Source organism: Papio anubis, chromosome 4 (assembly GCF_008728515.1).
Source record: "Papio anubis isolate 15944 chromosome 4, Panubis1.0, whole genome shotgun sequence".
Lineage (NCBI taxonomy): Eukaryota > Metazoa > Chordata > Mammalia > Primates > Cercopithecidae > Papio > Papio anubis.
Window position 1 is genome coordinate 177,183,168 of NC_044979.1, and position 27,386 is coordinate 177,210,553.

The window sequence follows — 27,386 nt, forward strand, 5'->3', positions numbered from 1 at the left end:
GAAAAGAGAAGACAGAACTGAGGATTGATGAAAACGGAAGCCACATGGCAATTGAAACACCATGGGGTCCCAGGCCAGAGTGAAAAAAAAGAGGTGCTGCTGTGTTTTTCAACTTTCTTCTTCTATAAAGGACAGTTTTGAGATAAAATTAGCAAAATTTGAAGAGAATTTGTGGATTCGATGGTAATATTGTACCAATGTTAATTTCCTGAATGTGATGAGTAAACTGTGGGTGATGTAGGAGAAACTCTTGCTTTTAGGAAATGTACACATAAGTATTTAGGAGTAACAGGGCACACTGTCTGCAACCTACTCTCAAACAGGTAGGTGGGTGGATGAGAAAGTCAAATGCAATCAAATATAAGCAAACAGGGAATCTGGCTGAAGGGTTACCAGAGTTCTATGTACTATTCCTGTCACTTTTCTGCAATATGAAAATATTTCAAAATACAGAACATAAGAACTATAACATTTCAATAAAAACTTTAGTGTTGGGAGCTTTCATCCAGACACATTTCTCTCCCCGACTGGATCACCCGTGTGTGGAGGGACCCAGGCAGAGGACGACGCCCAGCTCCACCCTCTGCTTTCTCACGGCCCCACGGCCTGGGTTAATTCAGGACACAGGGGCCCTTCCAGAAGGCCATCTGCAAGCTTCTGTCACTGCCTCAAGCCTTTGGTTTTCAGAAATCAGATTACATGAGCTTGTTGATAAGAAAAAGCAGTCTCAACCAGCTTCAAAAAAGCAGGCAAGTACTTTGCTTTATTGACACCAAATGGAACTTTTCGTCCCTCATGCAGTCCACACAATAGTAGCATAACACAGTAAAGGCAAAATGAGGCATATTAAAACATAGCCAGTTTTAACAGCTTGGATATTTCCTGTCATGGAAAAGTATCCTGCCCACAGATTCACATTAACATACATGGTACATTAATATCAATCTCTATCATATACCAGGCCACGGTACATGTTTGCACACAGGGTCACGTTCTGCAACAAACTTATTCTAATAACAGTATTAGGAAGGCACCCTATGGGACACAGGTAATAGTTAAGTTGCGAGACTAGATGGGCCGCATCTTTTACATCCAATAACCGCCCTGGGGCCACACCCCAAACTGCTGAGGTGCGGATGCACATCTGCAAAGCAGGTCAGAAACCCTCCCCCTATAACCCCAAAACACTATCCTTATCCCAAATCACCTACCAAAAATGAGAGCTGGAAAGGACGCAGATGAGCAGTGCATCTACCTAGGTAATACTGTCCATGTCTAGGTAATACTACATAGTTCTATCTTCATACTGTCTCTGAAGATAAAAAACACAGTTTCTCCTGCACCTCTTCCCCCAAGACTGGTGCACTCCAGCGACCTGAGGGGGCTCGCCTCAGTCCCCAGGACTGAGGTTACAAACGGAGAATTTTTTTAATGACTCTTATGCCTGTGGCTCTAGAGTTCCCAAAACACCCTAGACAATGAGAAATGAACAGCAGCTAGTACCATGTGAGCACGTGTGTGTGGTTGTCCACAAGGACTCACCAAAGTAACAGACTGGAATGGTTAAGAGCTGGCCACACACACGTCCCGCAATGCTGGCTGCTACCATTCACTCCTTGTTGCATAAAACATTGTTTTCAAAGCCAACCCCACTACTTAGTCATCATTTACAGACTAGACTATCCAATGTTATGAACATTTTTAACAGGTTTCAAGCAGCAGCTGATAAGGCATTCATCTCCTAAGATATTTTATAAAACAATTCCATGGAAACTTTAAGACAGGCCTCTCTGTCCACTGCTGTGTATGAAGATAAAAAACACAGTTTCTCCTGCACCTCTTCCCTCAAGACTGGTGAGCTCCAGCGGCCCGAGATGGCTCGCCTCAGGAGAGTGGATGCTTCCTCGCCTGGGGCTTCATCACGGAGAGACCAGCCTCAGCAGCCCATTAGGAGCACAACGAAATGATTCTGACCCACGGTCCTTTCAGACAGCAGGTGCCTAGATCGGTGATGGAGCAGGCACATGCACCTGAGCCAGCTTCGCCTGGAGGGGACACTCCGGTCAGCAGCAGCCACCTCCCGATGGCACCATGTCACCTCCGCTTGGTCAATGTTTAGGCAAGCCACAACAGGGCCCCACGCAGGATCGTTCCATCCCCATGAGGAAGACAGGACAAGAGCCCCACATGGACCCCTGGACTCCACAGGCAGCCAGTTAGGTCTTGCTTCGCTGCAGGAGGGTGGCGGTGGGGCCATGGCCGCCCTGGAACTTGAGACTCTGCAGGTTGATGTGGGCCCCATGCCTGAGCAGAGTCTCCACTGTCTGTGCATGCCGGCCCTGGGCGGCCAGGTGCAATGCGCTGAGCCCCTGCTCGTCAAACAGGTCAATGACGTCGGTGCTGACCAACTCCTCCACCACCTCCGAGTGCCCGTGGGCAGCAGCCAGGTGCAGCGCCGTCTGGTTCAGGGGTCCCCGGGCCAGCACATCGGCCTTCTCCTCGATGAGCAGCTTGACAGTGGCCAGGTGTCCGTTGCGGGCAGCCAGGTGCAGAGCAGTGTAGCCGTCAGAGGTCACGGCCTCCTTGCCGGCGCCCCGATGCAGAAGCAGCCTGGCAGTGCTCGTGTGCCCCGTCTCCGCGGCCACGTGCAGGGGTGTCTGTGCCAGCAGGCTGCAGACATTGACGTCGGAGCACAGGTCTATGAGGATGCGGGCCACGCGGTAGTGCCCGCGCTGTGCAGCCAGGTGCAGGGGCGTCCTCCCATCCAGTGTCTGGGCGTTCACACTCACCCCCGGCTGCTTGGCCAGCAGCTTGACGATGGGGAGGTGGCCCTGCCAGGCGGCATAGTGCAGCGGCAGCCAGGCATCCTTGCCCTGCAGGCTCACGTCCACGCCTCGGCGCAGCAGGATGCGCACGATATTCTCCTGCCCATGCTGGCAGGCCACATGCATGGGCGTCCGGCCCTCAAAGTCCACCTCGTTGACCGAGGCATTCTTCTCCAGCAGCAGCCGCGTGCTAGACTCGTCCCCGTTCTGGGCTGCAAAGTGGAGGGCTGTCCACTGGTCCTCGTCCTTGGCGTTGACACTGATCTTCCGTGCCAGCAGGAGCTCCACGACACCCCGCACCTTCCTCTCCACGGCCATGTGCAGCGGGGTGGAGCCCCTCCGGTTAGTCAGGTTGGGGTTGGCATTGTTGAGCAGCAGCCACTTGACACACTCCTCTTGCCCGGCCTCCACCGCCAGGTGCAGCAGGCTGGCGCCACCGTCCAGCGCCAGGTCCACGTCCTGTGGCTGCAGGATCTTCATCAGCTTGCTGGTGTCCCCAGACACGATGGCATCCATGAGCTTCTTCTTCTGGACGTCTGTGGTGCCCAGATCTGCAGGGAGAGGAGAGGCAAGCGTCAGAGCGCGGCTGCACATCCAGGGACGCAGCGTCTCTGGGAGCCTGGCTGTGGCGCTCAGGTGGAGGAGTGCCAAGGCCTCCAGGCTGTTCGCTGGAAACCTGACCATGTTTGAGCATTATCTGTGCCTCCTGATTAAGGTCAGTCCTAGTGGGAGCCCCGGGGCAGGCCAGCGAATGTCTTCCAGGTGCTCGTTAGTTGGTCTGCAGAATAAAACCCACTCTCGCTGTCCTGTGGGGTGCTGAACCGCCTTGGTGCCTAGAGATGGCAGTGACTGCAAACATTCCTTCATTAAAGAAAGAAGGAAAAAGGGCACAGACTAAAAGACCAGGCCGGAGCCCCCTTCGTCTGGAAGCCTTGGCACCTGCCAACCACAGACACCCCAGGCCTAGCAGCCTGCAGAGCTGGTGCCCAGAGCTGGAAGGGGCTGCTGCAGCTCCTGCCCCACCTTGAAGTGGCATCTCCTGACCTGCGGAGGTCAAGAGGGAAGTTTGCTATGATAATCCTGAAGGGACCGAGCCTCTTGTTTCAGAAAGACGTTAGTCCAGCACTCAGGATGAAAAGTTGCATTTACCACAAAAATCCTACTGTAGTGCCTGGAATTCTGAGTCCCTGAAATGAGACTCTCCTCCACCCTCATGTGAAACACATGGGGACTTGGAAGGTGGCGGTGCTAAGGTGTTAAGAAAACGGAACCCTCCCAGTCAGGCTTGGTGTTTGAACACTGGTATTCCGAGTAGAGCAAGTAAAATAATCCTCTCTCGAGCATGAAGACGATACGCCATTTCAGAGTATTAGACCCAAAGAGAATGTTCTAGAATGTACTTCTCCATGGGAGATGGTGGTATTTCTTTCTGCCCAGTCTTAGACTTGGCCCTGACTCTCTTCCTCAACCCCATCACCTACTGCTTATCTGCCGTCACACCAGGTCTTCCCCACTGTGTCTATGTAGCATTTCCTTAACCCAAGACACCCTCTTTTGCCCCCAGTATTCTAATCTAAAAATCCCAGGAGGTCTGTAAGATCCAGGAAAAGTCTTTGCCTCCAAGAGGATGTACCAATCCACCAGGAAAAGCCAACTTCTCCTTCCCCCCAAGATCACAGCCTTGGCCCTCAGCCCCCGTGGCTGTAGCCCTGAGTGTAAATCCCTGTATTTTCCATCAGAGCTGCAGCCCCTTCAGGAATAGGGCAGGACCACAGCTTACCACTGCAGCTGGCAAAGAGGAAGCCAGAATGACCACCAGGCCCAGCACCCTGGGGCAGGGATAGGAAAAAAAGCACCTTCCAAAAACAAAAGCCATCAAAATTAACATAAAAAGATAAGATTCGCTAAGTGAGAAGTGCTCCTCCCTAACAGGAGATTTGCAAAGGTGGCCTGGTGTTAAAACCTCCAAGGATAACCAACACATTACAAGGCCTGGACTACCGTGAATGGGGAGCCCACATATGCGAAGGCATGGGTGTGTACCCAGCAGCATCTGAGCAGAGGGTTGTGGGACTGCCATCCTGGAGACAGGAGGCCCGCCAGGGAGTGGGGCTCAGCTCCTCGCCGGGCTCACTGCACTGCATGGGGTTTCCAATCTGTAGACCAGAGGTCAGCCTCTACCCATGGCACTGGCACAGGCAAGACTGTTGCATGGACTGGTGTGGCCTGTTCCCCACGTATGCTAAGCGACATAGGATGGAGCCAAATGCCCAACACCCAAAATTAATTACTTCAGACAGAGAGAACACAAAGAATTATTGCTGGGTCGAGAAACTTCCCCTTGATTCCGTTTAGCTGCTCACTGAGTCCAGTCAACTGTTCGCCGAGCCCAGCATCTCCCGGGACACAAAGAGACGTCCCCACTTACCGCTGGTCGAAGGCTCCCGCTCAAAGGACAGCGACAGTGATCCTCTGGAAGAGAAGGCGGAGTCCACCGAGGACACCCCCGAGAGCCTCTTCCCACTGCCGGACGACGGCAGCTTGGACTCAGAGGAGCTGCGGCTGAGCTCCTCCGGGCCCTCGACAGCCTGGGAAACTCCAGAGTCCAGCTGTGAGAGCAGCTCGGAGAGGCTGTAGTCGTTATCGAAGGTGGGGGCGGAGGCCCGCTTGAGCCTGGCAGACACAGGCACCACCTGCGAAGATGCCGAAGACGGGGTGGGTGAAGACCCTGCCATAACCCGCATGGCCCGCCCATGACACAAACACGGAAGAGCAAGGTGGGCCATGGGAGGGAGGTGGGGGAGAAAGGACGGAACCTGGAAGCAACACAGATAACTTATTGGTCTCCCAGCTCAGACCCCACCTCCGCACAGCGCCCGGATGCTCAGACACCACGTCGGTTCGCACAGCACCAGGGAGCTCAGACTCCGCAGCCGCAGAGCGCCGGGGAGCTCAGACGCCACGTCCGCACGGCGCCGGGGAGCTCAGACTACGCACCCGCACAGCGCCAGGGAGCTCAAAGACTTGGAGCAACAAAGACTTGCGCTGGCTCCACCCAGCCCAGAAACATTTTAAGGAAAGATCGACTTCATAAAAGTGCAAAATCCAGCCTCATGCAGCTCTGGGTGCCATCTGCTCAGCAGCACTGCGCACAGCGTCACCCAGACAAAAGGCAGGCAATGTCAAGCTGCAGAGTGTGAAGCATGCGTGGCGGGACACAGCTGCCCAGCACAGGCCAGCATTGGCAGAAACGAGAGGACAGACAAGAACTGGGCAGGACCCCCACACGTGGCTACAACTGCGACCTGCCCGCGGAACCACGTGGGGCTGGCCTGGGGGTTGTGTGGGGACGAGGGAAAGGGGAAGGGCCCGGCTACAAGGATGAGGGATGATCCGATCCGACGCACACCAATGACACCTTATAAAGGGTCTCGCTTCACGGACTGCAGGGGCAGCAGGTTTCTGGTGGGTAAGTGGAATCTGACAGGATTTCACATTTCTTCCCTTAGGCACACCTATTTGCCCCAAATCCCCACCCTCTGTGGGACGGCTCAATGTCTCGCACTCTTGCTGGGTGTACCAAGCCACCCCCACATGTTGGTTGCCTTCTTTCCCTTATCAGGGCCCAGGTCTGCCTCTTCACCAGCAACCCCCAGGCACCTTTGCTCCCAGACTCACTGGCACGCATGCACTTTATGTTGAGACAGTGGGCGCGCCCTACATGTTTCCTGATCTCCTGAGCTCACACCAACAGGCTGGGATCAATTGCCCAACACCAGATAACACGTTATAAAGCTCACTTAGCTCTGCCTCACAGGTCTGCTCCAGTCTCATCACCTGAAAGGGTATTTAGCCAGCCCTCGCACTTGGAACTTCTTATCACATCTGAAATCACCTAGGTGACACTCATCAGAGTACAGACCATTTATGAGCAGCTATAAAGGGACTGGATCCCCGAACCAGAGGTGCAAAGACACCCAGACACCAGCTCTCCCTCCCCGTCTGGGGCTGGGCCTTCTGATCCCCGTGGTTCCACGCACATCCAATGAGTGGCTATTTAGTGTCAGGGAAGCCCTTACACTACTCATGCAGAATCACAGACAGGAGGTGGGGCGGGGATGCAGTCGGGCAGGTGGACCTGAGCCCCCGTGGGACCTACACTTCTAACGGAGCTGGCTGCGGGATGGGCTCAGAAGAGAGGGAGAGTGGTCTGGGCGCGGAGGAGTCTGCAGAGAGGAGGAGGGGTTTGGAAAGCCTGCCTGGAAGCCGAGGAGACAAAAGACCCCTGTGGGAAGGGCCCGTTACCTCGCTCCTGGGCTCTGGGGGGCTTTTCACGTCCAGGTCGTGAGTGGTTTCTTTCACTTCATCATCAGGCTTTTCACACAGGTCCTCGGTTTCAGAAGTAATTTCTTGTGGGGAAGAAAGGGGACATGTCACTCGGATGATAACTTCTGCGTACACAAGCCTTCCATTTAAACACAGGCAGGGCCTCCACAAGCTGGGGGATTTCTCACATGCCTCGGCCCAGGCTGAGCTCGCCAGGCAAGCCCAGGGGCCCTACATGGGCGATTTGCTGGCCAAACCCAGGCCCCCCGTTGGTAATCATTTGCAGGCCTCACCAGGCTCAAAGCAGAAGCCTTCCCCGGGAAAGCGCCACCTGCCAGTTGCAGGGAGCAGAGCTGCCAGCACCTGGCGGAGGAGCTCCCCATTCATCCCCTTTCCTGCCGTAAGCTTTAAATGCAGCAGTTTCCATCTCATCAGGGTGACTTTCCTATGCCAGAGACACATCAGTCCCAGGAAGTCAACTCCCCAAGGGCAACACCTCCAGCCACCAGCCAGGTGAGTCCCCGGGAAGAGCATGGCTGCACCTGAACTTCAGACTCCCATACAGACTCCTCTGGGCAGCAAGCCCAGCCCTGGCGGGGAGCAGGGGATGGATGGTTGGAGGCGACTCAGTTCCAGCTGCTGTGGCCGAGCCTTGAGTACCAGAGGCCACAGCCAGGTGCTGGGGCCAACCTATCTGTGCAGGGCTCATTTCGGCCCACCTGTTACATGCCTCGTTTCTCACCCAGGCCTGGTCCCTGACCCTGTCCTGTCCGTCACCACTATCTCCTGTGATACCCACAGACCGTGCTGGGGAGACCCTGGGGAAATCACCTTGGAAGGTGGGCCGAACTCGCGGATCCCCCTGCCAGCACCGCTGCATGAGGCGTATCAGGTGGCTGCAGGCGCGCGGCCGGGCTCTGCACACGGGCGGCAGCTCGGGGCGGTGGCCCTTTACCACCTTCACCATGATGTGCAGGATGTTCTTCTCATCTGCCAAGGGAAGGATGCGAGTCAGGGGCTCTGCAGGGCTGGGTGGCAGCGTCTCGCTCTTGGGAGGAAATGACACACTTGCCGGGGACCACGGTGGGACCATCCCCACACTATCCCAGGGAGACAGCTTCCCCTCCCGTTTCATAGCCAGAGCTTCCTGTAACCCTCATCCTCACGGGGCACCGTGCTCTCTAGTTTCCTGGTTTTGAAATCGACCTCTTTCCTTGGGTTCTGATCTACCAGATGGAGTCAGTGTGTTTGGTCACAGAGATCTTTCTCGGCATCCCACCCAAAGGAAGATGAGGTTCAAAGGAGAACAATATCTTATGAGGCTCATTCCATCAACAGCTCAAGCCAGCAAAGGGAATGAGGTTCACACACCATGAAGGAGCCACAGCGTCCTGCATCCACAGAGACCCAACTCTCTCTACAATGGCGAAGAAGTCTTCCTCAGTTCCAACTCCAATTCCAAGCTCAGGTCCCCCCAGCTGGCCTCCCCTGCAGCTGCACCAGGGCTGAGGTGTGTGGGAAGGCTCTTTCCCTTCAATTCACCATGTGGGGCCGCACCTGTCCTTTCTGACTGCCTTCACTAGCATGCATGGGCTCTGGCATACTATTATTATTATGGCCACAACTTCCACCCTGACTGGGAAGGGTTCAGGGTAACCTCCAGTGGGCCAAGTTCTTTTTTCTGCATAGCCTGGAACCCTCAAGGTGGACTCCAAGCTTCTTGTTCCCAACAGCCCTCTCTGCGCTCCAGATACAAACACGTCAGCCCATGGAATGGCAGCTCTTTGGAGAGGCCGTGTGCCCCAGCAGGTGTGGAAAATCCGCCGAGAATCACCCACAGCTGCCAGGATTCCATACGATGTTTTGCTCCACTTTCCCATTAAATCTTGTGCAATAAATACCTTAAGTATTTAACAGGCTATTTCCATGATTATTCAGACTTCCAAAACCAACAGCTCTTCTAAATAAAACGAAAGTGAACTGAAGTAAACACCTGGAATATGTCCTGCTGCCAAACGCAGACTGGAAAAGCTGGGGAGAGGTCTTGTTCTCCTGCACCTGGAACCCCCTCCTATCTATTAACCCGTTTATGCCTGAGGCTGCAACTTTTTGAATTTGAAAAATCAGACCTTGGTGATGACCTTGAGCAGTAGGATATGAATAATTCCCACATGCTTAGCGTTCCAATAATGGAACACTAGGCATATTCAGCAATAAAGCACAGGGACTTGAGCCTTGATCTGTCCCCTGTGCCTAGCTTCGAGTGTCACATCTATCAGACCCCCTCATCTATCAGACACCGTCACATTTCACAAGCATTCGGGCCGTAGGCACTGTGCGGGAGAACGTACAGAAGGCAAGAAAGGCAACAGGTGGTCAGGCAACACAGAGAGACACCGGCCGGCAGAGGCCTGGCAGAACGTGTTCCGTGCTTTCTACTGGCATTCTTTCAAAGCTGCCAAGATACTTGACCTTACGATGCTGAGAAGATCTCTTCTCGCCCCATCACCTTTCCCATACATCAGCTCCTAGTCTGAGCCCCAACTAACAAGGGGGTAGGCCTTGACTCTCATCTTCATTTTGAGACATTTTCGGTCACACCACAAAATATCATAAGTAGCCCAGAAATGCCTTTAGAGGAAAAGGGAATCTGTCCAACAAAGCTAAAAAGTCCTAGATTTTTATGATAAGTAAGTCAAGGTGTGACAACTTTGAGGATGGTGTTTGGAACGGTCGCTGCCTGGCTGGGGAAGGAAACAGCACAGCTCTCAGGCTGGGCAGGGGCGCTGCTTCCGCATGCGAATCCATGACACTGAACGGCTGTGGACGTTGGCTGTGCAAGCACGTGGGCAGACATAACACTCCTGAACTGTACGCTTCACGCAGTCAACATGCTAAGTTTTGTTATGTGTATTTTATTACTTTTTTTAAAGGAAACAAAAAAGAATTAGTTTGAAATACCAGCACAGGCAAACTCATGGAGACAGAAAGCAGATGAGTGGTTGCTGGGGCTTGAGCAGGAGGAAGGGAGAGGGACTGCGGAATGGCCATGGGCTTTGCCTTCTGGCATGATGAAAATGTTCTGGAATTAGACAGTGGTGACGCTTGTTCAACACTGCCGATGTAGTTAATGTCACTCAATTAAACACTTTAAGTGGCTAACATGACCAATTTTATGTTATATATATATTTTACTACCAAAAAAAACCAAAGAAAACTAGCTGGCACCTACAAAAATTCCATTGAACAGGCCCCTTCAGACCTGTGCCTTTTCCCGCGTGCAAATTACACCACAGAGCAGCACCTATGGCGGCGTGGATCACAGGCTCTGTTTTAGGATAGAGAAAGGACAACAAGGTGTCCCCCCATTATTCCAGGAAAGACAAGCACATTACACCTCCACTCACCTGCAAACGGCTTCTTCTGTGTGAGCACGCCCCAGATGACGATGGCAAAGCTGGAAGAGAAACCAGGCACGTTAGCATCTGACAGCCAGAGACTCAAAGCCGAAAGCGCTCATGCACAGCAAGAGGCATGAAGAAACCTGTTCTGAAGCCTTCCAAAGACAGAGCCATGACACTGAGATATTTCTCCTGTTTTTAAAAAGAGAAAACTCTCTATAGTGAAGCCCAGCATGTTGACAGCTCAGATGTCAGACAGACTCAAGTAACTTCGTCAACTGGGCTACAAATCTTCAGGCAGCTTGAGGGACTCCCAGAGAGGGTGCCACCCTACATGGGGCATGAGCTCCTGGGGAACAGCACCTGTGTGCCTCACTGTCATCTCCTCGCAAGCACCAGGCACAGAGCACCTGTGCAGGCATTTACTGAAGAAATGGATGAATGAATGATGGGCAAATCCCATGTCCCCCTCCCCCAACAATGATTTCATTCTCTGAAAACATGGATTCTGGCTCCTAACTTAGGCTTGCTGAGATTTCAGCGTTCCTAACTGAGGCTTGCTGACATTTCATTGTCAGAGGGTTGTTAAAGAAACCACACAGAAAACACAGGAGGCAATACAGCCAAACGCCCCAAAGCCTTTTTCGGGGGCTGCTTAGAAATATATAGATATATGAAGGATATGTTCATGCACATTACTCTGGATACACCAAAAAAGGTGCCCAAATTGATTTAAAAAAAAAAAGAAGAAGAAAAGAAAAACAGAAGTCTGAAAACTGAGCCTCCAGGGAGCACTGAGTTGGTGAGAGTGGCTGTCTATAGACACCGAATTTACTATCAAAAATTAGTTCAAACGGCAGGTTCAAAAGCTGAAACTCCAAACTCTAAAATAAATGGAGAGGATCTTAACTCTCCCCTAACTCTACAAGCTGTGACTAGTCTCCAAAGTGACACTTCCAGGCAACTCTCAGCTTAAAGCCCCAGCTAAGCACATGCACAATGGCTACTGTCAAACCAGTCAGCCTGGGCTGCTGCTGGTGGCAGTGACCAAAAGGCAGAGCTCAAATGCTGGATCAGAGTCACAGTGCTGCAGGATAAGAGACACAACGGGAGGCTTAGTGCTGGCTCACATGCTCCCGCCCACTTTTCTTCTCCAAGAAGTCTGTGTGATTAAGACCTTTACAATTTGAAAAAGGAAGGGACCAGGTGACTTGGGGAGTGATCTCTGACCAACAAAGGTGAAGTGCCATGAAGAAGATGAGCTGCTCACCTCACAAAATCAGAGTGAATTTCGGGAAGTACAAACACACATGTGTACAGACACCCAGACCACTGAAAGCAGCAGGTTCTTCCAACAGACAAGCCATAAAGCCCATGGGTCATAAAATCACCAAGGCTCTGACAGGGCAGAGCTGTCAGCCTGGCTTGAACATGGACCCAGGAACATTCTTCCTCCTTGGCCAGCGACACTCACAGCAAAGAAATCCCTGAACTCTACAAGCACCCACCCGTTTCATGTGGACTTAGCCCCCTTTCTGTTTTTTTTGGTTTGTTTGTTTGTTTGTTTTTTGTTTTTTTTAAAGACAGGGTCTCGCTCTGTTGCCCAGGCTGGAATGCAGTGGTGCAATCATGCTCACTGCAATCTCTACCTCCCGGGCTCAAGCAATCCTCCCACCTCAGTCCCCAGTAGCAGGGACTACAGGTGCACACCACCATGTTGGGTTAATTTTTGTATTTTTTGTAGAGATGAGGTTTCACCATGTTGGCCAGGCTGGTCTCAAACTCCTGGACTCAAGCGATCCTCCCGCCTCGGCCTCCCGCAGTGCTGGGATTACAGGCGTGAGTCACCGCACCTGGCCTGAATCCCATTTCTGAGTGGCAGTAAGAGGCCCTTCTGAAAGCTGCAGCTCAGGGCATGAAGCATTGAGGTTCAGAGCCCCTGGCACCCAGAGGGGATGGGGGTGGCATGTCACACACCTGTATACATCGTGCTTGGTGTCGAAGAGCCGGCTCTTCTCCCTGATGCGCTCCGGAGGGAGGTAGGCAATCGTGCCAAACAGGCCATCCATGCTGAGGTCATGCGAGTGGGATAGCCCATTGCACTTGGCCAGCCCAAAATCAGAAATCTGCAACACAGCCATCAGAGCAGGGCTCATTAGCCTTCAACAGTGACATTTTATGATGCTTTATCAAAAGCTGCCCTCTGCAATCTGAGGGTGGGTGAGAGCTTTCCAAGAGCCCCTGACAGCCATGTCTGTGCCTCTCCAGGTAGCCCTGCCCCAGGCAGGGAGGGAGACAGATTCTGGGGCAGAAGCAAGCCCGGAGGCATAGGAGCAGCACATTTGACGGGCAGGTTAAAGAATTGTACTGTAAGGAAGGAGTTCTCTGAGACAGAACTCAAGAAGAATTAGAATCCACCTTCTGTAAGGCGTCATGTTTGCCACTGTGGTTGACAGCCAGCTGAGCTGGCATAAAGGGAAAAAAGCAAGCCTTAGAGGGTTCAGGTAAAGAGAGACACATGTAAAGATCAGGTCTGCTCCTCGGGAAGCCGGGGAGCTGGTTATGCAACCTGCCAGCTGGGGAGGCTGGCGGGCAAGTGGCTGCAAGTCCTTTAAAGGGGAACATACCTTCAGAAGCTTAAACTTTAAAGCAAACAACACACACGCCTCGCAGCCCCGTCCATCTGGAGTGTTTTGTGATCAGACACTGGCTGGCTGCTTCAAACACACGTGTTCAAGCAAAGGTCTGATAAACACCTCTGCTGGCAGGGCCCAGGCCCCAAGGAGCACCAGCCACCAGCTCCTCCAGGAATGCCCTTAGCGTCCGCATTCGGGGGAGGCAGGTCCCAGGTCTCCCTCGGGCAAAGGTGACCTTGGAGCTCACTGGGGAGACTTCACAGACCCCTGGCCTGACCTCTCTCAGGGGCATCCCCTTTCCTGCCACTGTCCTCCCCTCTCCAGTGTAACTCAGTCCCCTCTGAAGCTGCTGAAAACCATGTGTGGGATGAAGCCACAAGTCATTAGCATTAGTAGGACTCTTGATCCAGGGGGAGTGCCGCCCTCAACTCTCCTTCAAGGCATATGGATTTTTTAAAAAATCCTTTTCATTGAGCTCCTCTCGAACACACCCATGGAGTGACAGGAAATGAGGCTGAGTCAGGCCTTAATTCTGGGCTGGCCGTGCCCATGTGGTGAACCAATAGGGCTGCTGTCATCAGCACCAAACAGCAGGGAGAATTTATGACCCATGACTCGGGCTTCCAGGGATCCTGAGCACATCTGCAGGGAGGTCGGGGGAAGGCCTGTGAGCAGGGACCGGCCCTCCTCGTCTGCAGCTAGGAGCACCAGGATAAGGCCCCAACCCCAGCGGCTCTCATGTCCTCCCACTTCCATTTCTCCCAGGGTCTTCAGGCCTGCACCGCCTTGAGAGCCACACTCTGCACCCCAGGGAAAGCGTCAGCTCCCCAGAGGAACGCCATCACCCGATTGTGCAAACCTCGGCGGCAGCTGGACACTGGGACACAACGTGTCCTAACTCTCCAAATAAGCTCGAGTACAGGAAGTTTCAGTTCAACAGTGATTGGCGGCTTGAAAGCCTTCAAATTCAGAAATGGGTTGAACAATGAGAACACATGGACAGAGGGAGGGGAACATCACATGTGGGGCCCTGTCGGTGCACAGGGGAAGAGGGGAGGGAGAGCATTAGGACAAACACCTAATACATGCAGGGCTTAAAACCTAGATGATAACCTAGATGGCTAATGGGTGCAGCAAACCACCATGGCGCATATATACCTATGTAACAAACCAGCACGTCCTGCACATGTATCCCGGAATGAAAAGTAAAATAAAATACAATAATAACGAAAGCATCACACAATTTATAGGACTTCATCCCCCTGTATGGCTGAATGTAGGAAAAAAGTATCACCCTCTCACGGTTAGTTAAGGATCAGACTCACTGTTCTAATCTTGCCTGTACAAGTTAGTAGCTCTGTGGTCCTGGACGATTAGCCTCTCTGTGCCTGTTTCCTTTTTTCATAAAAGGAGGCAATAACAGTACCCTTCCTGTAGCTTTGTTGTGAAAATTAAATGACATCTGGGATCATTAGGGAAAAAAAAAAGAAAGAAAGAAAAGAAAAAATGAGAGGGACTGGGGCAGAGATCCCAGCCTGGTGCTTCCCCAGCCCTGCAGCCTTTTCTCCTCCTCTCTGTGTCGGACAGAGCCAGCCACTCAGACTATACTTGGTGAAAAGAAAATAAGCAGCAATTCCCTGCAAAACCTCTGGCAACAAAATGCAAGCTCGGAATTGAGAATTCTGGGAGGGTTGCTGACTCTCTGTGTTCTCCTCCCTCCACATCTCAGACCCCAGGCCAGCTGCATTTCCCCTCCACCCTTCCTCATGTTCCCACCCAAGCTGCCCCTTGCCCCGTGTCCTTAACAGCGAGCCACTGTGGCATCCACTCTGACCAGCAAATGCCTCCACACTTACAAACACTATCATCAGCACCCGACTCTGCATCTCTAAGAGCTGAGGGCTCACAGCTGCCCCCAAGCACACGGCCCTTCAACTTCAAGGTCCAGCTGTCAAGACTAAAAAAGTGGCCTGCCGGGGCTTTGCTGCCTTTAAAAGAAAGACAGAGCAGAACGCGACCCACGTGTGACCCTTTGAAAAGCGTCTGTTCTGGGCTAACTGGACATATAAATGCAGCCTGAGATTTTAAACCAAGTTATTTCATTTTTAACTTGAAACTGATTCCAACTAATATCTTAATATTGGTATTTAGTATATTTAATGTTGAATAATATCAAGTAGTAATTTGATACTATTACTTTATATACTATTTATATTTATATACTTTGTGAAGCAGACAGTTGCTGTGATATTTTCAGTTTGAATCAAGCCCTGGGCACCGAGGTAGCCCATCTCAGAGGCAAATGGCAGGACTGGAATGGCGACTTAAGATCTAATTTCAGAATTCTAGATTAAAGTTTTCCTGCATTGAATAACTGTCTACTGAGGACTGCCCAGAAGCCCAGTGGCCAGTCCATGCAGAGCTTCCACACTTTGTCTTCAGGAACAACGGTGCTGACTCTTAGAACCCCAACACTCTAGCTATTTCTAAGAAAAAATAAGTATGTCATGTAAATACATTTTTCTGTTTGTTTTTGGGCTTCTTGATGGTGACTAACATGCCTGATTAAGAAGGATGTCACACAAAAGCAATCTTTCCTGCAGCCTGTCAGGGTACACAGAGCCTTAAGATGTCCCAGGGGCGCCAGGCAGAGATGTCCGTCACTTCCTGGCCAGCACCTGGTGTGCCTTCCACAGCAGCCTCCCTGAGAAAGCATTTCCAGGCAGTATCTGTCTGCTGCAGCCATCCTGAAAGACAGGGAAGCCCTGCTGCCTGCTAACCCTGCAAGAAAGCCCAGAGCTCTCCCTGCGTCTCTTGGGCTGTTTCCTTCACCTAAACGCTCTGCTGCTGCCTGCCCCCGACTCCTGAGTGCAGAAAAGCCCCACCCCGTGTGAAGGCCCAGCCCCAGGAGCACTCCCACCCCCTCCCACAGGGCTGCCTCCGAGCCCTGCCTGCAAGTCACATACTCTGCCCCCAAGTGACCGCTACGTGCAGTGGTCATTTGGTTTCTTTCATGTCAAGCACAGTGGCAGGCCAGGTGGAAATCAAGGTCTCCGCTCCACGACTTACAGCTGGACGATCCTGGCTGCTAATTTACTCACTCTGAGCCGAGACTCAGCAAGAACCAGAGGCCACCGTCCACTCTGCACCTCTGCTCTGAGGATGAGGGCAGCTCCCGCAGGTGAAGCCTCTGGCATGCCCTTTCTGGTATTTAGTGCATGTTGCACAGCAGACCTTACCAGTTATTAGGGCCCCAGGGTCGAAGCTACCTAGAAACGAGCCCATAAATGTTGGCGGGAATGGAGGGTCTGCATGTGAGGCCCAGCCCTGCCCGTCACAGGAAACGGGAATCCCAGGGGTCCCAGAACATGAGCAGATGCAGGAAGCCACCCTAGAGCCCACTCAAGCCCAGTCACTTGATTTCTGTCTCCATTATCTCAACTTCCTACTTCACTTAGCAGGACAGTGCTTCATCTTCTAGCTGAAATCTTATTACTGGGCAACACCTACCTAAGAGACAACTTATAATTACTGCCCAAAGTGAAAAATTGACCTCCTCACCGCCGCCCTGGCTGAGCAAGGCACGCCAGATGCACTCGGCCGCAGAGTCTGGGCACAGGGAGCGGCCGTGCACATGCCACATGGGCCACCACTCCCATCCCCACCAAGAGCTCAGGGGCAGGGCTGGGCCCTGAATTCAGGTCTATCCTAATTAATGGTCAAGCCATCAGATTGGCCTGGAAGTGCTGTGCCACCAGGAATAGTAGCACAGCCAAGCCAGGCGGGGACTTCTCTGCTTGTCCCCTGCATGAATTACATGGCTCTCGGCTCCTCACTCCCAGGGCAGACACCAGTGTCGTGTAGACCAGCATATCACCCTGGGCCTCCCAAGAGCATGTGAACATCACCACGTGGGAAAAACTACAGCGTGCCAGGTGTAACCACCACATGTCAACGACAGTACAACCCTAGCCATGAGGCCATCACGGGAGATACAAGGAAATACAGCCCTGATGCAAAGGTGATGATGCTAACACCTGCCAAGGCCCAGCAGCAACGCTGGTTCTCAGTTATATTATCCCTCTTACTTTTCTGTTTCAAAAACCAATCAGCAAAGCAAAAGCAAGCTCCGGCTCCCAGGCCTTGCACCAATACAGCACGCTGCTCCTCCGCACTCTACGCAGGGGCAGACAGAGGCAACGAGACCCTCCTCACAGCCTGTTTCCACAGCACTGTGAGGACCCCACTGCAGAGAACCCCCACATTCCCACCACCCTGAGCTCCTGAAAACACTGAGGGAAACGCGTCCCTTCGTTGCACAGCCTGAGGTCTCGCAAGGACACACCTGGCCCACGGGCTGATTTCTAACCTGATTTCATAAGACCAAAACCCACAAACCTGCAATCTTTTTCCAGAATGAGTCATATGCCAGGATTTGGGGGAACAGCCCCCGTGTTCACCAAGCCCACCCTCCAGCTACACAGCGTGTGGTTTTCATACCGACCAGGACAAGCTTAGACTCCTGGAGTCCTCATGCTGCAAAAGTCCTTGGTTTCAAGTTCTTTCCTCCAAGAAGAACCACCTCCTCTTCCGACTGTGTCCTGACCTCAGGGCTTCACCGCTTGATGCCCTGCTCCCCAAGACACAGGCCCCCCTGCCCAGCTCCCTCGGACACCGTGCGGCTCCCCACCTTGACGTGGTAGTGGGCATCCAGCAGGATGTTCGCGGGCTTGAGGTCCAGGTGCAGGAGTGGCGGGGCCATGCAGTGCAGGAAGTTCATGCCCACCGCTGTCTCGTGGATGATGCGGAACCGGAGATCCCACGGCAATGGCTCTGAGGCCAGCAGCTTTTCCAGGGAGCCCGTCTCCATGTACTCCATGACCAGGCCGACAGGTTCGCGGCAGATGCCGTACACAGGCAGGATGTAGCGAAACTTGGCCATCTCCATCTTCTTGGCTTCTTCCAAAAGCTCCATGCGCTCCCTGAAAAAGTTCAAAGGCATGAAGAACACGCAGTGGTCACTCAGCCACAAACACAGAACAGCAACCTGGCCAGAAGACGACTGGCTCCAGAGGGCTGAGCAAATGGCTTAAGTGCACACACACGGGGCACACTTTACTGTCACATCACTAACGCAGGGCTTTCCAGAATCTCTGTCCTGAGGCTGCTGAAATGTACCTGTGCGACACAGGGTTATCAGAAGTGAGAAGGAGGGAAATTCTAATTTTATACACACACACACACACACACACACACACATATATATACAGAGAGAGAGATAAAATGTAGTAAAATAGACATAACATAGTATTAATTATTTTAGCCATTCACAGGTGTACAATTCCCTGGCATTACACACATTCACAATATGGTACAACCATCACTACTATCTATACCCAAAACTTTTCCATCAACCTCAACAAAAAGTCTGCACCCATTAACCAGTAACTCCTTCCCTCACCCCCATCCTCAGTAACCTCTTTTCTACATTCTAGGCAAATTCATATATGTGCAAGCATATAAAATTTGCCCTTCTGTGCCTGGCTTGCTTCATTAAGCATGTTTTCAGGGTTTATTCACGCTGTAACATATATGAAAACTTCCTTTTCATGGCTGAATAATATTCCGCTGCATGAAATGTACTGCGTTTTGTTCATCTGTTCGTGGGTGCAGGCCATTTCCACCTTTTGGCTCTTGTGGATAATGCTGTACAGCTGCACACATTGGGGGACAAACGCCTGGAGACCTGGCTTTCAATTATTTTGGATATATACCTAGGAGCAGAATTGCTTGGTCACATTCTATGTGTAACATTTTGAGAAACTGCCAAATGGTTGCCCACAGCCTGCCACCTTGTTTGTATAAACTTTTACTGGAAGAAAGTCTCACCCATTCATTTAAATACTGGCTGTGGCTGCTTTTGCACTTCAAAGGGGAGAGGAGTCCTTGCAACAGAGGCCCTGCGGCCTGCGAAGCCTAAAATGTTGCCTCTCTAGCGCGTTGTGGAGAAAGTCTGCCAACCTCTGGTCTAAGGCCACTTCCCTGGTACAGCCTGTGTTTTCACAGACTGGAATCCCAGTGCAACGGTCTGTATTAGTGTCATGGGTCAAAAGTCTCAGAATGCGTTCAGGGTAAGAGGCTGAATCCGAGGATGCACGCTGGCCATGGAGGATCTAGGTCAGCAGTCCCAAACACAGACATGGTAGAAAGCACCCAGGAAGCTGGCTGGAATGCTGGTTCCCAGGCCTCGCTCCTTGAGAATGTGTTCCAGGTTGGGGCTGGAAAATCTGCTTTTTTTTTCTTCTTCTTCTTTTTTGAAACAGAGTCTCACTCTGTGGCCCAGACTGGAGTGCAGTGGCATCATCCTGGCTCACTGCAACCTCCACCTCCCGGGTTCAAGTGATTCTCATGCCTCAGCCTCCAGAGTAGCTAGGATTACAGGTGTGCCACATTCAGCTAATTTTCTGTATTTTTAGTAGAAATGGGGTTTTGCTATCTTGGCCAGGCTGGTCTTGAACTCCTGGACTCAAGTGATTCGCCTGCCTCAGCTCCCAAAGTGCTGGGATTACAGGAATGAGTCACTGTCCCCGGCCAATCTGCTTTCTAATAATATAATAATAAGCTCCCTAAAGGAAACGTTCAGAACCACACTTGGAGAGATCTGACCTCCTAGAGCAGGAAACCCAGCAGCTCCATGTCCACACACAGGCCACACAAGGCAGCTGGCCGGGGTGGCCCTCAGGTAATTCCCCCAGAATCCAGAGTCCAGCGCAAGTCCCTGCCTATAACCCAGTCTCCACTGCCACAGCAGGGGGCTCTTCTGCAGCCAGGACACAGGCCTGCCCCTCCCAGTGACAAACCCTGGAGCAGGTGCTGGGAAATCACTCAGTGGCTCCCATTTCCTCACCTGCTGGAGAATCCAAAACAAAACAGTGCCAACAGACCGCATCCATTTGTTAATGATCTGACCTCCCCTGTGAGATTCAGCCCCTCCCAGGCTTCCCTTACGGTAGTGAAAACACTTTCCCCCGCAGGAAAGGCCAGCAGGAACCCAGGGATCCTACTGTTTAGCTCCTGCTGTGGAAATTCCCATACATGGGACAGGTACCAAAGGCTTGGAGATCTCAGTCTGTCTGCCCCCCACAATGCGAGCCCTGCAGCTAGGGCTCTGCGTCTCAGGGCATAGCCCCACTGGTTCTCAATCAGAGGCAACTTCACCCCCCAAGAAACACTGGGCAATGTCTGGAAAGATTCTGGTTGTCACAACTGAAGGATCTACCAAACATGCTACAATGCATAAGACAGCCCCAAGGCTAAGAATTACTCAGCCCCAAATGCCAGTGGTGCCAAGTTTAATAACCCTGATGTAAACCAAGTGAGTGCATTTTCAGCCAACAAACTACTACTGTCCAGAATCACCACTTCAGTACCCCTAGCACTCACCTGACCTTTATTTTAAGCAGTTCTGTGTACTGGCAAGCGCTCGCTGGAATTCACTATATGTCAGAACTAAAGACAGGAGGTCCCTTTCCTGTCTTCACGGGGTTTACGTGTACCCTCTAAGGGAGAAGATGGAGAATTATCCCCAAAAGAGAAGTGTGGTTGAAAAATCTAAGCCTCTTGAAAGGAAGGTCCAGGGAGCTATGGAGAATCAAGAGAGACCCAAAGTCAGAAGTCAGCGTCGGAAAGGGCCCCTGAGAGAGTGGGGAAGGCTGAGACCTGCACAGAGTCCAGGGGCACCCGGGAGGCCAGCAAAGCAGAGCGGTCACTGTGGACCCCCTTGGGCTTGGCAGAGCGGAGAGGGGAAGCCAGCAGAGCACACACACTCCGTAGGAAGAATCTGCCGGACGGGTCCACTGACTGCATGTGGAGGAGAAAGGCTTACAGGACCTCTCTGGAGCTGTACGAGGGGTCGCTAGGCAGCCCCCCATGGTGGACGTAGGAGTACCCCAGGAGAAGCAGCTGGGGGGGTGTGGGGGGTGGGCAGGTCAAGAGTGTGTCTGAATACACTCAAGGAGCAAAGAATCCCACTGGCCTTGGGAACAAGTGAAGCAGGTATCAGGAATGAATGTGAAATTATTATGAGACAAAACAGAGGGTAGCATGGCCTGCTTTTCCTAGCACTCTGGTTAAATGACCAATTAATGGAAAACAAGATGCCCACCAGTGTGCAGTGCTGGCCTGTGGGGGTCCCTGGGCTGAGCTGAAAGCTGCCCCATCACCAGCATACCATCGGCTGCTCCCTCCCTCCAGGGGAAATCCCTCTCCCTGCAGCCACCAGCGTGGGCCAGGCTCTGGGACCCATCAAGGGATGGGGGGACTCTCAACCCAGTTCCCAGTCTCAATGAGCACTGGGAAAAAAAGAAGAGGGCCTGATGCCAATGTCAAGCATCAGCTAAAATGAAACCGTTCACCAAAGAAGGAAAATGACACCTCTCAGCTCCTGGCCTTTCTCCTCCTCTGGGAACACCGGTTGGCTGAGGCCCTCATTTGTTATTTAAAGGAATACAAGCACAACTTCCACCCCAGCAACAGCCGCTGACTTCCAAACTGTCGGACTGGGACATGGCACCAGCTGCTGCTTCTGTCTTCTGTCTTGTTAAGAATCAGAGTTATGATTTGCCTGTTTCCCATTGCTCAAATGTGGCCAGCTTGCCGCCCCTCCCCTACCAGTGCGGCCTCCCTCCTCCAGACACTCTGCCCCGGGGAGCGGGCCAAAGTCCTAACACAGGACTCAGACCCACATCCACTGTGCAACCCTGTGAGGCACGCCCTCCTTGCCGGAGGGTTTTGAGGAAATGACAATTCAGGTGTTTAGAGGCTGGCCATTCACAAGGGTCATTTTTCTACATTTAGTAGACATTCTGAGTGTGAACTCTCTAAGCCAAAGCTGACTGATAACAAACACGTATTCTGAGAACAAAGTCAATCAAAGGAAGGCTGAGTAGCTTATCAAGTGGAAGCTCTGAGCCACTCTGCAAATAGTGTTTTCTTCTTTTTGCCCAAGGGCTTAATACATAAAACTCAGGTGACTTCTGATTGCAGAGCGAGCTCATTAGCAACTCTAACAGCTACGGGCTGGCGGCAGAGCACACCCCTCCCCAGCGCACCGAGTTCAGCAAGTACTTTACTCTCCCTGCCCCGGGCCCTATCTGCAGAACAGAGACCCCATTTACATTACTTTAAAAGAAACAACAAACAAAAAAGGGCCACTGCTGCCGGTTGGGTCCCGAAAGCGGATCCCTGCTAGAATCTCCTAACGGAGTCCACCCCATCTTTGCACAACTGCCTGAAGGGAGCCGAGCACGACTTCCCCCTTCCACGGGCCACACATTTTCCACGAGGAAAATCAGCTGTCCTGGAAAAAAAAAGTCATTGTTTCCGTGGACAAAAGTGTCTTCTCTGTGACAGCACGATCCAAACTGGCTTGGGGTAGACAGGATTCCAGCTGAGGAAGGGGGTCCTGGGACCGCCCCGTGGAAGATCTGAGGCCCAGGAGTGGAGGTGGAGCGGCTCTCTTGCCTACCAGCATGGATTTCGTTCAGAAGCACCGGCATATCCTCAGAAACTTTCCATACTGTTTACCATCCAGTAACCACTGGCCAAAACCCACACGACCCCTCCTTCCAGCCTCTCTTCAGGTGCTCGCTAGGTGACATCTGGGAAACTCCAGTGGCTTTAGGAAGCTCCAGCCCTCCTGGGGTCGGGTGTCGCCCAGCGGCATCTGCAATTCAATAAGCCTGAAAGGGCCTCCTGGCAAGCTGCAGGAAGAGGCTTCTCTGATGGAGGGAGGTTACGAAGTGCTCAGGTACTCTGAGCACAGAAAGAACCCACCAATTGCTTTTTAGCAATGGCACTATTTTTTTAAATACATTTGTTCTTCTAAGCAGTGTTTCTGGCTTATTTTGATGACCACACAAAAGGAAATGTAGATTTATTATTATCATTATTTTAAGACGTGGAAAGATGCCGAATCCAGCCTAGGTGCTGGGGTGGCGGCCAGGGAGCATGGAACATCACATAGTCACGTTCGCACTGTCTCCAAATCGCATTTCTTACTGTTGACAGTGAGGTCAGCGTTTCTGGGTTGACCAGAACCCTCTCTCGCCGGTGTTAATTAAAACACAACCTAAAAACTGTGCCTCGCTCCAAGCGCTGATAGGCTTAGGCACAGTTCAGTGGGGGTGGCGCCCTGTTCCCCTCTCCTTGCCTGCTGAGGAAAGCGCTGCTAATTCTGCTTCCGTGCAGGAACGGGCAAAGCCCCCGCCCCACAGTCCCCTGGGCCCTGTTTTGGGTTCCACATGAAAAATCTCTGAGCATTAATTAGGATCAACTTGTGGTTCAGCTTTTTAAAGATGTGATGAGTAGCACTTACATGAATTCGGGTTTCTCCTCATTTAGGGCTAGCCAAAGTGTATTTCCCCCTCCTAGGGAGGGCACTGGAGTAGCAAGAAATACGAGAAATATCATCACACCAACCATTTCTAAAAGGAACTTCCTAAAGTCCCAGGGTTCTTCTCCAGGCTCAGAAACCCCAAAGACCTGTGGAACAGGCCAGCTGCGGTTTCCCCTGGAAGCACGCAACCTGGAAAGGGGGAAAGAACAACCCCTGGACGTGGTCTTGTGCAAGTGGAGAAGCAGTAAACGAAGGGAAAAGTGAGAAGCAGGGAGGTGGGGGAGGCGGTGAGACCGCTCAGGTAACAAAGAGCTCCTAAGGAGAAACCTAGGAACTACCTTTGGGAAAATGTAGCCGGAAAAGTGTTTCATCATCTGTTAGCTGATGCCTCGCAGTGAGGCCTTCTGCACATGAATCCAATTATGTTCCCAGGGAGCCTCGGAGGGGTTCCCACACGGCTATTTTTAAAACTGACAAGAAATGGGCTTGTCCAATTGTCAGCTCTGTTGTTACAAACCTGGGGTTTGCTCAGGCTCGCCCCGACCAGCCAGGGCTGAATGCGGCAGGAGCAGGAGTGGCTCCCAGCCGGCGCCCCGCAGGCACTGGCTTCTTCTGAGCATCCCCTTCGCGGGGTGGCTGGCAGGGGAAGAACGGGGCCTTTGGGATCACTTTATTCTCTCCAAACTGGTCACAGCACCCATCCCTACACCCCACCCTAGGCCCTGTGACTCCCCACAATGAGGGTCAGCCAGGGAGGCCAGCTGTCTCTCCAAAGCCACCCCATAGGACCCTCCGAGGCACCAAGCCCCATGACGAAGGGAACCTCAGATCAGTGGGGTATCACCTGTGAACTACCAGGAGCCCTGCCAAGTGTCTAGGGGCTAGGCAGCCCCCCGACCTTTCTTGCATAGAAAAGCATGCTCACATGGCCTGGCACAGCCTGCTAATCAAAGAAGTCTTGGGCAGGTGCTGTGGCCAAGGGGTGACTAAAGGCTGGGCCCAGGGGAGCTGCAGGGAGCCAGGAGACCCCAGACCACCTTGAGAGGCAAGCAGCCTTGGCCAGTGAAAATCAGCCTCACCTGCACCTGTACCTGTGGTGGCTCCTACGCAACAAGTGGAGAGGACCATAACTGACCCCAGGCAGCCTGGAAAAGGCTCAGACCCATGTGGCAGGGGTGAGAGGGGCTGTCCCTCCGAGAAGAGAAGCAAGACTTAGGCAGAAGGGGTTCAGGGCTGGGGGCTGCACACAAAGACCCCAGGAAAATCCTATCTCCCAATTCAGGGAACATCTTGCAAATATGAGGGGCTGGGGTGGGAGGCAGCTCGTCAGAAAAACACTGAGAAATTTGGCAGGGCACATGACACAGCAACTACCTTAAGGCACAGCAGGACTGATGTACATTCCTAACAAGAACCTCAAGCCGAATACAGTTAATAATTAACCTAAAGGAATCAACTTCGCAAACAGCCGGGGTTTGACCATCTTCTCAGAAAGATCAGCCACTGCTGCACACGGCAAAGCCCCAACCTGCTCTACCAGGCCCAGGAGAGCACAGCAGGTGAAATGCTTCCTGCTAGGCGATGCTGACCTCGACCTAGCCACCTGACATGCCACCACGTGTCTGCTTTGGGCAGGGCAGGAAAGGCTTCCAGTTAAAGTACAAAACACTTTTCAACCAAGCTATGCAATATCCTAAGTGATCCGCCTCAAGTGTAGAAAGCCTCCCTCCAACTAGGCCACCCAAGATATGGGGACTGGTCGCTAGAAATAACAGAAGATCCTAAGGATGTGAGCTGGTGAGTCAGTCTGGGGAGGTGCTTGTTTACTTTGCTCTTCCAATACAAGAAAGTGGTGTTAAAATTTTCGCTGATGATTAAAGCTCGCTGCAACTACAAGACTGTCAGACACACATCCCCAAGAGAGAAAACGAATGCCCCTATGGAGAGGGTTCCCTTTCAGAACCTAACCACTGGCTGGTACTCAAAGTGGTTTGGATTTCATCAAAATAACCACAGCACCCCTCCTGGCCTGAGAAGTTCCCAGGATCTGGGGCAGGGGAGAAAAAGTGCACAGCCTGGGCCAGCATCTCACCTTTGAACTAGTGGTGACTGGATGACACTCTATTGATGTTTCCAAGAAACACTGCATTTGAAGGTTACGGCAAAAAGCCACCAATAGCTCTGCTGTGTAGTCTCCTAGCCAAGGACGAAAATGCAAAGGGAGAGGACGGGTCTCTCATCCACAGAGGCGTCATAGTCACGACATGGGGCTGCAGCACGCGCTCCCACCCCAGACACAAGCATCACAACGATTCTGCAGAGAAGCTGGGGCTTAGCGGCCCCATCACTCAATCAGCCAAACATTCAAAACCAGGTCTGCCAGGCAGCAAAGGCTAAATGGTATTTTTAAAAGTAGCCGCTTCTGAGTGTATGTGTCCAGGGAATCTCTAGGTAAAATACAAGCATAGCTTCCATGTAGAATGTAAGCTTCATTAAAGGATAAGTAATTAAAATGTGCTAAATTAAGCCTTACATATAAACCATCAAAATCAACTGTAAACAGTGAAATCTACAACAACAAAAAGGTGCTGTTCAAGAACATTCGCCCTACCTCTCAAATTGTGCACAGACGACAATCGACCCACCGAATTTAAGAGGGGCGGCTCTGCGTCCTTCCCATTCGTCTTTGTTACCTTGAACACTCCTGCTAGGTACTAGGTACAGACAGGTTTCATTCTGACTTTTGGACAGAGAAAATGGGTTGCAGGAGGGCCCCATGGCACGGCCACAGAGCATTAACGCAAGGCCCTTCCCCAGCGGTTCGGTCTCGAAATTAAGTCAGCTAAAAGGAGAGTGTGCGGCGAGAAGGGGCTGGGTGGACGGATCAACACCCCAGACCCCATGCCGGACCCCACTGCCAGGTCCGAGCCCTGGAGTTCCAACGCGCAAGCGTCGGGCGCCCGGGAAACCTCGCCCGAGCCAAGCCGAAGCTTCCGACCGAAATAATTACTGTCTTACACCAATTTGTGTTCCAACGTAAATTACTAAGTAAGTCGAACGAAGGCTAACTCCACTCACAAAGCCCAGAGGCCCACACAGCAATTTTTCTAAGCCCTGTGCAGACCGCAACTCCCCGGTGGGTCCCGGGCGGGCCGGACGCGCCTCCCAAGGGCACGGGTCCGAGGCGCAAGGCGAGCTGGAGACCCCAAAAAACCGGGGCCATTCGGGGAGTGTCAGGAAGCACGACTGGGCGCCTTCGGACGTCCGGGCAGACGCGGCCCCCGAGGAACCCCAGAGAAGCCGCCTGACCCGGCCCCGATGTGCGCGATCGCGCCCGGGCTCGCCAAAGCCCCCGCGCCCCTCCGGCCGGGACAGGCCGAGTGGTCACTGCCGGAGTCCCGCGGCTTCGCCGGCAATTGGTTTACCCCCCTAAGCTGCTCCAGGGGTGAGTTAGGGAGAGAGAGGCAGGACCCCAGGACCCGACACCCCGACCCCGGCTCCGGCCTCGCCCGCCCCAGCGCCCCGCCCGGGCCGCTCACCTGTCGTCGACGTGCAGGCTGGGCGAGCACTTGATGGCGAGCCAGGTCTTCCAGTGGACATGGCGCACCTTGTACACCTGCCCGAAGCCACCCGAGCCCACCTTCTCCCAGCCTGTGAACTCGCCCGCGTCGAAGGTGCGCAGCAGCCCCAGGGCCCACGGGGTCCCGCCGTCGCCCTCCATCGCGCGCGTCTAGCCAGCGCCGCCGCGGCCGCCCAGGTGCCCAGGTGCGCGGCCCGCCCCGTTACGTCACTTCCGTCGATC

The 27,386-nt window shown here is 52.7% G+C and overlaps 1 protein-coding gene across 1 annotated transcript; it reads right to left on the reverse strand.

Annotated features, from left to right (window-relative positions):
* Positions 1-736: 736 nt before the first annotated feature.
* RIPK4 (receptor interacting serine/threonine kinase 4) lies at positions 737-27,386 on the reverse strand. Its single transcript, XM_021935498.2, has 8 exons — positions 27,124-27,386; positions 17,879-18,170; positions 12,530-12,678; positions 10,559-10,608; positions 7,983-8,141; positions 7,131-7,234; positions 5,254-5,518; positions 737-3,376 (listed from the first exon to the last, which is right to left on the reverse strand). The coding sequence occupies exons 1-8, from the start codon at positions 27,303-27,305 to the stop codon at positions 2,217-2,219; spliced, it is 2,361 nt and encodes a 786-aa protein (XP_021791190.2). The 5' UTR covers positions 27,306-27,386; the 3' UTR covers positions 737-2,216.